Genomic DNA, 12,957 nt, shown 5'->3' with positions numbered 1-12,957 from the left:
GGGAGTTGGACTCAATGATCTACTGAGGTCCCTTCTGACCCTAACATCTATGAATCCATGAATGGCTTCCACCTCAGCATGCCCCTGTGTTAGGAAGGTAGCTCAAGATTCCAGACCATCAAAATAAATGTGAACAATACATCCTAGAGATTGTGATTAGTTTTTGCTGTGCATGCACTTGGCTGCTTGTTGCTCCATTCCCAGCTTGTTTCCTCCTCTATTAGTCCCAGAATCTTCAGTAGCTGTGGCACCTCTTCCCCATGACTGTAGTGCCTCAGCAGGTAGCTGACTAGCAGATGCAATGAAAATGGAGTTGCAAGTTAACTGTCACTTGTAAACTCCTCCAAGGAAGCCCTGGAGCTTGGGGTCTTTCCCCCACTCACTGAGAACAGCTCTAAAGCCTTTTTCAGTCCACGCTGCTTTGTTCATTGGAAGCATCTGCTGGAAAGAGCAACCACTTCAGTGGCTGTGGTGAGCTCTCAGTTTGCCATCTGCAGGATGGAACATGCTGGTGGAGATCCAGGGACAGGGAGCACATGCTTAGAATTAACAGGAAAAGATTCTTAGGGTGGCTAGATAGGTCTCTAGCTTGTGTGAGTGCGCAGATAGTCCAGGATATGAGTTGTGCACTCTCTGATGGACTCAAGCCATGTTCCTCCATTGGTATGGGAGCATTGGATTGAGGATGGATTCCCATTCCAGTTATGGCCACAGTCTATTGCACTGCCTCTCATGGGTACACAAAGTGGAGCTGGATCTTTATTTTCTGCCACAGCCAAGCTTTTCCTGAGTAACCAAGTCATCCTTTCTGCACCATTCACACCCCTCCCCACCTCTGCTTGGAGGCAGCCCAGCATGTATACCTGATGTAACAAGGTGGGGTTCTCACAGAATGCCCCCCGTGTTGACCTCGATCAGGTAACTAGAGAAAGAAACCCAGCAGTCTATGCTAGGGAAGGGCTGGGGGTTAACTTCTATGAGTTAGTTAACCCTGACACAACCTTCACCACTTTTTCTGGGCTCAAAAATCCCTAAGGGCACACTCTACCTCACAGTGGCAGCATGCTGCAACCACAGTGCCCCTGAGTATACCCACCCCCACTACACTGCAAACCTAAGCTATGTCTGTGAGGCCACTAGAGTGCCTGCTGCAGCTGGTTTGGGTCCCTTGTTCTCTAGAATCTTGAAAGCAGCTGCAGGGAATGACCCTAGAGTGGCCTCACCAGCATACTTCCAGATTTGGAGCATTGAATTCATGGCAGAAAAGCAGCACTGCATTCAGCCACTTGCTAAACTCTCATTAGAAGGGTGATGTATGTACATGCCAATCCCAGGATATTTTTGCTCCGGGGCAAACAAGTGTAACTTTCCTGGGACAAATATAACATCTGTTCCTAGCCTAAGAAACTGCTGTCCAATCCTTTGCTCTACATGTTGGCCCTCTGACTCTGCCTTTTGGCTCCCTCTAGTGTCCCTAGCACTGACAGCCACTGGCCCCTCCTGCTCTGTGCAGCTATCATGAGTGTTTGTTACTAGAACACAATCTGAAGTGTCATACAGAAGAAGGACTGGAAGGGACCTCCAGAGATCATCTAGTCCAACCCCCTGCCTGAGGCAGGATCACCTCTATCCAAACCATCCCATACAAACCATAATCTAAACTCTACATAAGACTACCCTCAACCCTGGCACAATATAGACCTAACACCCTAACCTGCCACAGGTAATGCAGGAGAACCATGTCAGACAATGTCCTGCTTCTATAAAATGCTGCCAATATATGCTGAAGAGGTCCTGGGCCATGCCTCTGCTACAGAGGAAGGCAAAAACTCCCACAGTCCACACCAATCTGACCATGAAGTAAAAATCCTTCTTGTCCCCAAATATGGCAGTTGGTGTGACCCTGAGTGGAGGGGCAAGGCCCTCTAGTCCGAAACCTCCCACTTTGCTCCTGACTGAAGAATCAGCACACCCCAGTTGAAGTCTCCAGCTTTAGCTGTAGTCAACACCCAGTGCCTCTGGGGATGCTTAAAAACACCCTGACATGTATAGCAGAAAAAAGGGGGGGGGGGGGGAATGGGAGCAATCAGCCAAGCCCAGAAGTATGAGAAACTCATGTTAGAAAATAGGCAGAGCTACACCTAGATCATCCTCGAAAAATTACTGTCCAACTTCTTCTTCAATACCTCCAATGATGGGAAGTCCACAACTTCCTTAGGCAGTCTATTCCACTGCCTTACTAGTCTCACAGTGAAGACGTTTTTCTGGATATCCAATCTAAATTTCTTTTCCTGCAACTTCAAGCCATTGCTGTATTATCCTCTTTGCAGCAAGAGAGAAAAGGTGCTTTCCCTCTTCTTTATGGCAGCCCTTCAAGTATTTTGAAGACTGCTATCATGTCACCTATTAAGCACCTTTTCTATAAGCTGAATGTGCCCAGCTCCTTCTGCCTTTCCTCATATGATTTACCTTCTGAGCCCTTGATCATCTTTGTTGCCTGCCTCTGGACCACGTCTAACTTCTCTAAGTCTTTTTTAAAATGTGGGGCCCAGAACTGTACACAGTACTCCAGATTAGGTCTAACCAGTGCTTATTAGAAGGGCACTATCTCCTTCTTTGTCTTTCACTAAATGTTCTATTGATGCAGCCCAAAACTGCATTGGCCTTTTGTGTGGCTACATCACACTGCAGACTCTTACTGAGTTTGTGGTCTACCAAGACGCCCAAGTCCTTTCCATAGAGCTGCCATCTAGCCAGGTGTCACCTATTTTGTATTTGTGTTTTTTATTATTCCTCCTAAGGTGTAGCACCTTGCATTTGTCTGCATTGAATTTCTTCCTGTTGACTAGCGCAGCCTTCCAATCTGTTGAGATCCTCCTGAATTGTGCTCACATTCTCTGGTGTGTTCACAGTCCTTCCTAGTTTTGTGTCATCTGCAAACTTTCTCAAGAAGCTTTCTATGCCAGCATCCACATTGTTAATAAACACGTTAAAAAGCACCAGGCTCAGGACAGACCCCTGTGGGACTCCACTCAAAACCTCTTGCCATTCTGATCTGGACCAATTAATACTTATCCTTTGCTTATGGCTATTGAGCCAGTTAGCTAACCTCCTTGCAGTAGTTTTATGCATCCCACATTTCTCCAATTTGCTTACAATAAGGTCATGCGGGACCTTGTCAAAAGACTTGCTGAAATCCAGATGCACTATATTCACAGCAATCCTTTCAGTAACCCAAGCAGGTATTTTGTCAAAGAAGATCAGGTTTGTTTGACACCAGTTTGTTTCTAATAAATCCATGCTGGCTGCTTGTGATCAGCCTTTCTTTCTCCAGATACTTGCAAATGGCCTTCCTTAGGTTCTGCAATAGTAACTTCCCAGGTACTGAGGTGAGGCTAACCAGTCTGTAGTTCCCCGGGTCCTCCTTGCCTTTTTTAAAGAGGAGAACAACACTGGCCCATTTCTAGTCCTTTGGTATCTGGACCATCTCCCACAACTTCATGAAGATCATTGCCAAGGGCTCCAAGACCTCCTCTCTCAATTCTTTCAGGACCCTGTAATGAAGTTCATCTGGCCCTTATGTCTTGAATTCATTCAGATCCAACAAAAGCTTTCTGACTGTCTCTCTTTTTATCTCCTCCCTCATCTTGCCCCCTTCCTTATCCAGATAAACCCTATTAGATGTCTGGCAGCTTATTTTTTTGTGAAGACTGAGGCAAAGTAGCTGTTGAGTAACTCCACCTTCTTTGTATTTAAAGTTAGGACTTACCCCTGGTTTATTAACAGAGGACCCACCTTGGACCTTCTTTTCTGGCCAATATACTTACACAACCTCTTCTTGTTGTCTTTAACCTCCTTTGCCAGCATGACGGAGGCACCGCCATGAGAACAAACTTACCACCGGCAAAGGAGCAACAAGAGAAGTGGCAACAAGATGCCACTGCAGATCAAAAGAACTTCCCGATGCACTTTGTTAACACGTGCTGCCAGCGATTCGCTGGCTGGCACTCAGGAAAAGAGTTAAAACCCACCCTGACCAGCATCTGGAGAGGACCAAAAGTGGATCCTCCTGAGAGCCTTGAGTGGTGGGGAAAGACTGTGCGCCCCAGCAGGGGTGACTGGTGGCAACCAAGAGAGTTTGGGTGCCCGACCAAAGCTGGCTCAGAGGAGCCAGGATGCCTACCTCTCCAGCAGCCATGAATCCCCGATGATGAAGGCAGAGAATGGAACAGCATTGAGCCTGCAGGGAGAAAAAAATGGAAAAGTGGTGAATGCCATGAGTAACTCTGGGAAGGGTGCCTGAGGTAAGGTACACCCCAGGGTATAAGAGGCGGTGAGTCGGGCTACCTTTGAGGACTCAAGAAGGAATATGGACTCTTTGAAAGAGACTGTGTATGGGCTCTAATTTGGGCTGTGAATAAACAGGGGCTATTGCCCCATCCATGGTTGCTAGCTGAAAGGCAGACTCAGCCAAGATCTCATTGGTTGGTATTACGCAGGGTGTAGAGGAGGCAGAGTCCCAGGACCAAAGGTCTGCTCATGAGAATCAGGAGGGAACCGGGAGAGGCAGGCTCAAAGAACTTACTCCCATTAATAATTATTCCAACAATGTCATAGCAGGAAAGACTCCTTGGGGACCTTAAGGACTCACACTGGCAGGCAAGCTGTCAACTCGCAAGGGGACAGCAGAGCCTGACCGACCTGAGAGGGCTAAATGCTCGAACAAGCGCCATAGTAAATTACAGCCAGGTGCAGCTCATTCTTTATCGTTGCCTTCCTGATTTTGTCCCTGCAGGTTCTTGCTATTTCCTGGTACACATCCTTGGTGATCCACCCATTCTTCCATTGCCTGCATGCTTTACTTTGTGTTTGAGGCATTTTAGAAGCTTCTTGGTCAGCCACATTTTTCTTGCGCCATTCTTCCTGTGCTTCCATTGTGTAGGGACAGTTTCTTGTTGTGCTTCCAATTCTGTGCTCCTTAGAAACTTCCAGCCCTCATGGGTGTTTTATCCTTCAATCTGCCCTCCCATGATACCTTGCCCATTATCTCCTTGAGTTGGATGAAATCTACCTTTTTGAAATCTAGCATCCTAACTTTGTTGACCTCAGCTGTCCCGGTTTCAGGATCTGGAATGCTAGCATATCATGATCACTTCCTCCCAAGTTGCCCATCACCTTCACATCCTCTACCAGTTCTTCTCTGTTGGTCATGGCAAGATCCAAGATATATGATCCTATAGTTGTATCCTCTATTTTCTGAAAGAGAAAGTTGTCCTCCACACAAGTTAGAAACTGGCTTGGCATTTTATGTTTGGCTGCAATGCTCTTACAGCAGATATATGGAAAATTGAAATCTCCCTTCAGTACCATCCCACAGCTTTTGGATAAATTTGTCACCTATTTGAAGAATACTTCATCCACCTCATCTTCCTGTTTACATGCCCTATAATAAATCTCCACCATTATATCAGTGCCATGTCTTTCCCCTTTCATTTTCACCCAAGTGCATTCTACTTTGCCGTCTTCTTCCTTCCAAACCAGGGAACGATTTTTGACAGACAAGGCAATAACAACAATTTTTGACATACAAGGCAATACCACCACTTTTTCTTCCAAACCTAGCCTTCCAAAATAGAGTGTAACCCTTTATGTTGACATTGCAGTTAGAAGAACTGTCCCATAAGGTCTCAGTGATGCTAATCAGATGGTAGTTCTTTTTACAGGCTGTAACTTCCAACTCATTTTTGTTTATTCCCCACACTTCCATTTTTATAAATGCATCAGATGTATTTTGCATTTTGACCTCCTTGCTTTCTTTTTGTGCCACTTATTGCAATCCTGTAGCTCTCTGGCCCTTTCCCAGAGTTGAGTTGTTTCTTTGAGTGCTTTCTCCTCTGGACTGTGTGCTCTGTTGCTGGAGGGTTTTGATCACCATTCCCTGTGAAATTTAGTTTAAAGCCCTCCTTACTAGGTTGGTCAGATGATGCCCAAAGATACTGTTTCCCGGTCTTGTCAGACGGATCCCATCTCTTGATAGCAGTCCCCCTCCCAAAAATATCCACCTGTTGTTGAAGAAGCTGAAGCCTTCATGTCAACACCACCATCTCAGCCACATGTTCACTTCCAAGACAAGAGGGTCTCTGCCTGGATCCCTGCCTTCCACAGGAAGGATTATGAAAACACCACTTGTGCTCCAAGCTCCTTAATCCTTCTGCCAAGAGCCTCGTAGTCACCTCTGATCTGGTCAGTGTCATTCCTGACAGTATCAGTGGTGCCTACATGGACAAATAGAATGGGGTAGTGGTCCACAGTGTCGGGAATCAGAGCAGCCGGCCGGCAGCTGCTTTCTGACCGCCCCCCACCGGAGCAGTAAAACTTTCTCCCTGACAGGCGGGTAGTGATGGATGGGGTGAAATTAACCAGGCACAGACGCGTGTTGGTTACAGGAGATTGTTTACTTACATCGCCCAGATAGTGACGTGCGACGCAGGCTGAGCCTTTGTTCCTGTTACAGTAGCTTCGGTTATAGTTGAGCGAATAAGGTCGGGTTACGATATCAAGCGATGACGAACGAAGCGCGCCAAGAACGGACTATCGAGCCTGCAGGGCTTTACTACGTCAAAATTAACGATGACGGGGAGTATTGACAGCTGATCAGACCGTCAATCTACTCTGGTGATGGACTCAGGTCTCTCCTCAGAGTTTTCTCCGGGGTTCTCCGACTTGGGTGGAAACTGCTAAACTATTTATAGACAGAGGTGTCTGACGGAGATACCCAATGATGAACCGTTATGTGGAATCTTTAATTTTCTGGCAAGCAGCAGTTCTTTGTGCTCTCAGGTTGTTATCAGGTTACAAGGTAGTGGGTTAGGTTTTTTGCCTGTTACGTATGAGGTTATGATGAGAGGCTTACACTTGTTTCTTGACCAATTGCAGGGATTTATGGCGGGGTTATCCCCTTTCACCCTGACCAGTCTTAAGTTTCGTTTCTTGTTTGTGACGTGGGCATAAATTATATACAGCTCTCCGCCAGGATTTTGTTTCAGGAGTTTCTAGCAAGAATTTCTTTTTAACCCTTAGTTGACTACTTGAATGGTATCTCTTGCTAGTGGCATGGGCACTGATTAACTGGGTTGTGACACACAGTATGGATAAGCTTTGGCAGACTCTCTCTATGATGTCCTCAGTTTGGGCTCCAGGCAGGCAGCATACCTCCTGGGCCCCCAAAACTGTATAACAGATTGGTGCCTTTGTCCCCTGCAGAAGGGAGTCACCAACCACCACTGTTCTTTGCTTCCTTCTTGGTGCAGCAGTCCTGGAACCCGTGTCCTTGGGGTCTTGACTTGCTGCTCTCTAGACTGCTGCTTCCTCTGCCTCATGCCTGCAGATATCCTCTCCTCTGCTTCTTCCTCAGCAGTTCCACCAATGGCTTCTCCTCAGTTCACTCCTCTTCAATTCTGGGAGCCCTCCTTTGAGTAACCACATGCTTCTCTTCATTGCCCTTCGGCCACTCCAGTACCAGCCTGTCATAACTCTTGTCCAAGTAATCTTCCTGGTCCTGGATACAATGCAGCATGGATATTTGTGCTTCCAATCTTCTTGAATCTTCTCCTCGAAGGCAGACACCTGCTTACACTCGGTGCAGATGAAGTACTTCTGACCCTTTGAGAGGAACATGAACATGGCATATCCCACATGAACATGGCATATCCCACATAGTTCCCACATAGTTCATAATAGCTGACCCAGACTCCATGTGTGCCTCCTTTGGGGGATCTCTGCAAGAGATAGTTTTGGGGCCCCCTGCTCCAAAGAAGCCAGTGGTGGTGGTAGCGGGAGTGGGGAGGGAGGTGACGAACATCCGGACATGAAGCTAGTGGCAGTGAGCGGCCGGACACAGGGGCATAGGCGGAGGAAGAAAACAAAATTTGTGGGGGCTGGGCATGTGTGCATGCATGTGTGCACAAACGCCCCCACCATGGGAAAGTCTGAGGGGAGAAGGGGGAGGGGAAAAGGGGGGAGTGGCATTGCCCAGTGCTGCGCTGCCCAGGCCACCTCCCAGCCCCATCCCCAGCCCCTGGCCATGCCATCCCTGGATGCCGCACTGTCTACAGCTGCCTCCTGGCTGTGGCTGCACCAGTCCCAACCCTGGTTGCAGGTTTCACAGTATAGGACAGGCCAGCCCTGCCTATGCTACAAGGATAAAAAAAGAGGGGGATAGGGGGGAAGAGGGAAAAAACCAAACACCACAAGAACCTACACACCAAGCACATGCACCAGGGCCCTTGCCCATGCTCCCACCCATACACGCATGCATACACATGCATGGAGTGTACTGCTCCCTGGTTCTTTCCTGGGTGGACTTGCTAGGCAAAACCCTTCTCTGTTTGCTGCCCTCTGTTTGCTGCTCCCATGGTTCACTAAGTGCTGCCTTTTTATAAGGCTGCCTATTAGAGCTGTGCAAAGCTTTCCCGGCTGTTTTGTTTCAATGCTGTTTCGACTCATTTTGAGCTCGAAACAGCGAAATCAAAACTAAACAAAGGGCTTGGAAACAGCCTTGAAATGAACCAAAGCCAGTTAAAAAGTTTTGAAAGTTTCAAAACACATTTAATTTCGAAGCAGCCAGCCAGGTTGGGGGCAGCGGTAGGCAGGGGAGAGCCAGGGCTGTGCTCTGAGTGGCTCCACCAGACCCATGAAGCTCAGCCTGGTGGCAGAAGGCAGGCAGAGCCAATGCTGCGCTCTGCCTCCTGCCACCAGGCTGAGTTCTACAGGGCTGCAAGCCGCTGGGAGCTGAGCCCAGTGACAGGAGGCGCTTTCCCCCATCGGGCTCAGTTCCCCAGGGCTGCAAGTCACTGGTAACTGAGCCTGGTGGGGGGAAGTGCCTCCCACTGCCAGGCTTAGTTCCCAGTGGCTTGCAGTGCTTCCCCTCCTTCCCGGTGGCAGGAGGCACTTCCCCCAGCCAGGCTGAGTTCCCCAGTGCTGGGTCCCAGGCAGCAGGAGCAGCCTCCTGTGAGGCAGCAGGCAGATTGGGGGCTTGCCTGTACCCCCAGGAGGGCTGCAGGGGCTCTGCTGGACTCCTCCCAGGGGTGCAGGTCCCCAATCTGTCTCCCGGATCACAGGATGCTGCTCCTGCTCCCCAGCTCCTGCTTGTCATCAGCTTGAGGTGCTGTTTCCTAGAAACCCCTGCACCTATCTTCTTGAAACTTGGCAAGCTTCATGCCCTCAGGAGGGGCTACCATCCCTGCATTTTCATCAGAATCAGGCAAGAAATGACAAAGTTATAGGCTGTTTTGTGCTTCCCCATTATAGCCTATGCATGGAACGTCGAGACAGTATCAAAACAGTGAAACCATTTCGACGAAACAGAATGGACCCGTGCTTTTAAAATGAAATGGAACTCAAAACGAAACACTGTTCTGTCAAAACGTTGAACAGAAGTCGAAGCAGAACGCTGCTGTTTCACACAGCCCTCCTGCCTATCCTAGGTCCACTCCTCAGTTACCTAAACCAGCCCCACCCAGCGCAAGTCCTGTCACTCAGCCACTCCAGAAGGGGAAAGAAAAGAAAAGAACAAAGAGAGAGAGAGAGGTGTAGAACAAGAGAGAAAAAAAAGTAATCACACACCACGAGGGGTGAGGGAAAGAATCCCAAACACACACCAGGCACTAGGCAAACACTCTAGCAGTGATCACCCACTCCAAGTTATTAATACAGAGAAAAGCCTCTTCAAGGCCCTCCCACACCTGAGCTGCTTATCCTAGAGCCACTATTCTCTGCTTCCAGCTCAGCTTGTTTATGTCCAATGCGGAAATGTGATTGCTGAGCCCTAGAGCAAGGGGCTGGGAGTCAGGCCTTTTGGCTCTGCCCTGGCCTTTTGCAGGACCATGAACAAGTTATTTGACTTCTTTGTGCCTGTTTGTTCAGATACAAAACTATATAAAATGCCACTGTGCTCTGGGAAGTGACTGTTACACTCTGTACTTCCCACTGGCTCTGAGTGACCCTGCACTGAATGCATGCAGGCTGCAAGGAAGAGGGCTGTGAGCTAGACTGGACTCTGCCCCTTCCCATGTCCCTATCCCCCATCCAGAACCAGGGGCTCCTATGCTGCCCATGTGCCTCCAGAGAATCTCAGAGACCCTGTGCAATCTTTCCCCTCCACAGGAGTGTGCAGGTAGAACTGGATGGAGTGGATCTGTGATCCTTCTTCCATGCTCCTTAAGTGCTTGGAGAGCCTTTGAGGGAAGGAACCATAAAGGAACACAGTGTATATACTGGGTACGATCTGAGAATTGGAACACCCCACTGTCACTGCAGTGGCTGAGAGCTGAGCACACTGTTAGCTTGGGAGGATCCAGCCCACTCTTCACCCTTACAAAGTAGAAGAGAAAGGAGGGGAACCCTTATTAGCTAACAGGCAGAGAGCACCCAGCCACCTGTCCTGCCAGAGGCCCCTGGATAGATCCCTTCTCTCAGATATGTCTCTCAAATCTTGCCTTCTCTTTCAGTGGCAAATTTGGGCTGTGGCTGGATGGGGATTTGTACCGTGGAGGAAGCTGCCCCTGTGAGACTTTCAACAACGAGACACTATCACACCAGGAAGAGTTTTTTATTCAGGACCTGGAAGTGTGGGCCCTGCCCTAAGCTGCAAGGCCAGTCCTTGGACTCTCCCTTGTTTGGCACCTAAAAATAACAAACTGCTTTTTACCAGTGTTTTTCTCTTAGTTGTTCCCCAGCAACCTCTGGAAACTGTCCTGGAAAGCAGAACTCTGCTGCCTGTCCCATGCAATGGCAAGGGAAGGCAGCCTGGCTTCACAGACACTGCTGCTGTCTCTCTATTTGTCCCCTCTCTAACCATCGCTTGTCCTCCTTTCTCTTGAGTTCTTTAGCCTGGAAAAATGAATGGGATCCTGCTTTGCAGAGGCTCACATCATTTGCTGAGCATGCACTGATCTTAGTCTATGCTGGGTGAAAGGCCCAGTTCTGTGGCATGGGCAGTGATGGGGCAGTTCTGCTCCCTGGTGCCTTCAGAAGTTTTGGGTGGCTTCTGCAATTAGTTTCATTGTGCCAGCTGTTACAGGGAGGTCACAACTGAAGGAGCTGGATGATGCCATGCAGAATTGTTCATTGGGAAGATGGTCTAGAGGATAATAAATTGAGCCAATACATCCACAGTGGGCAGGTGGGTTGCTGAATTCTGAACCAAGTGAATTGCCCAACACGGAGGGCTCAGCCCAGCTAGAGTGATCTTTGATGCTTGCCTTTGCTGTCACTCCCACAGAAGGCATTATGACAATGGTAAGCTATAGATGGATGTCCTTTGGCCAGCCTGTCCACCACAGCACACGGCAGGTACTGCATATGTCTCCCCAGATTTCAGCCAGAGGGAGAGGGCTGCATCTGGGAGGGTGTCCCTAAAAGAAAGCCCTGGAACAGATGATAGGGCATGTCCTTATACAATTCAGGCTAGTTCCTCTCATTTGTATGAGCACTACACTTCAGTCTCTGTTATAGTAATATCCAGTTAGAGATACCTTGCTACTCCCCTTCCATTTGGCACTGTGTCCTGCCTGGTATCTTTAAAAACACATAGTAAAAATACCAGCCAGCCAGCAGAGCAGATGACTAGTAGGGCTGTGCAAAGCTTCAGTCCCTGATTTGATTTGGCAGATATTTGGCCTGATTCGGTGGCTGAATCTCCAAAGCAAATCAGAGGACCCTTTAATCTTTCTGAATCGAATCGGAGCCCTCCAAATCAATTTGGAGAGATTCAGAAAGATTCGGCAATTCAGACATAGACACAGCTTTAAATGTTTTTTCTACATACCTCTAGGTAGCAGGCAGCTCATGAATGCTGAGATGCTGCGGGGCATGGAGTGTCCCCCAGAAGTGTGGGGGGTTTCCCAGAGCGCTTGGCAGCAGACCCAGAAGTTGACCAGAAGCACTTCCGGGGAGTGCGCAGGGGGGCTTGCGGGGTGGGGGGGGGGGGGCGCCCTGTGCGCTCCCTGGTGGATCTAGAAGTGGACTGGAAGTACTTCTGGTCCACTTCCAGGTTCGCCACCGAGCATGTGGAGGGCCCCCCACACTCTTGTGGGACACTACATCTGCCCCAGCATCTCAGCATTCACAAGCTGTGCTGGTACCTCAAGGTATATAGAAAAAACTTTAAAAACTGTGTCTATGTCTGAATTGCTGATTCTCTGAATCAGCATTGAATCTTCAGATTCAGATTCGGCTGAATCGAATCAGGGACAGTGATCCAAATCAACGATTCAAATCTCTGTCCCTGATTTGGGCTGAATCTGAATCCAAATTAATAGGGCCCACTTTGCACACCCCTAGTGACTAGTATCAGGCTGCAGTAACTCCTGAACTTTTGAAAATTGCATGTATAAACTGAAGTACATGCTGCACTGAAGGCGAAAATAGAGGTCCACCTGGGCCATGTTTCTCCCCCTCTTCCTCCCTTGCAGCTTCCTGGATCCACACCTGTGCTGTGAGGACCCCCCCCCAATACACACAGGAGCATCAGAATTAAGATAGCCCCTTCCTTGCCCTATGCCAGTGATGCTTAGCTTTTAGCCCATGGAGTCATGTCATCCAGCCCATGTCATCCAGCCCCACAGCTCCAGAAATTTGGGGGCAGGGAACTGTGGCAGTGTCAATTGCGGTGGCATCCACAGCTGCAACAATTAATGCTGCCACAGCCTCCATGCCCTCAAATCTGGACCTGTGGAGAACCCCTTGGGTCAAATGACACAGTTCTGTGTCAGATTGCACCCATATACTGCCCCACATGCCAACCCCACACTGGATATGGCCAACAGGCCAACCCAATCCACGGGATCTAGCCTGTGGACTGGTCCTGCACCACTTATCCAGCCCATGGGACCACACAGTTGAGCACCACTGCCCTACACTGTAGGACCTTGAGAAATAATTAGAGAGGAGCCAACC

The 12,957-nt window shown here is 48.8% G+C and overlaps 1 protein-coding gene across 1 annotated transcript in view; it reads left to right on the top strand.

The window, feature by feature from the left end:
• TLDC2 (TBC/LysM-associated domain containing 2) overlaps positions 1-10,713 on the top strand; it is a 72,673-nt gene extending 61,960 nt beyond the window's left edge. Inside the window, exon 6 of the mRNA XM_059733330.1 lies at positions 10,509-10,713. Coding sequence (XP_059589313.1) covers positions 10,509-10,644 — 136 coding nt within the window. The 3' untranslated portion in view covers positions 10,645-10,713. The remainder of the gene's footprint in view (positions 1-10,508) is intronic.
• The last annotated feature ends 2,244 nt before the right edge of the window (positions 10,714-12,957 follow it).

The sequence above is a fragment of the Alligator mississippiensis genome, chromosome 9 (genome assembly GCF_030867095.1).
Source record: "Alligator mississippiensis isolate rAllMis1 chromosome 9, rAllMis1, whole genome shotgun sequence".
Lineage (NCBI taxonomy): Eukaryota > Metazoa > Chordata > Crocodylia > Alligatoridae > Alligator > Alligator mississippiensis.
The sequence above is the reverse complement of the archived record's forward strand: the minus strand, read 5'-3'. Positions and strand labels throughout refer to the sequence as shown.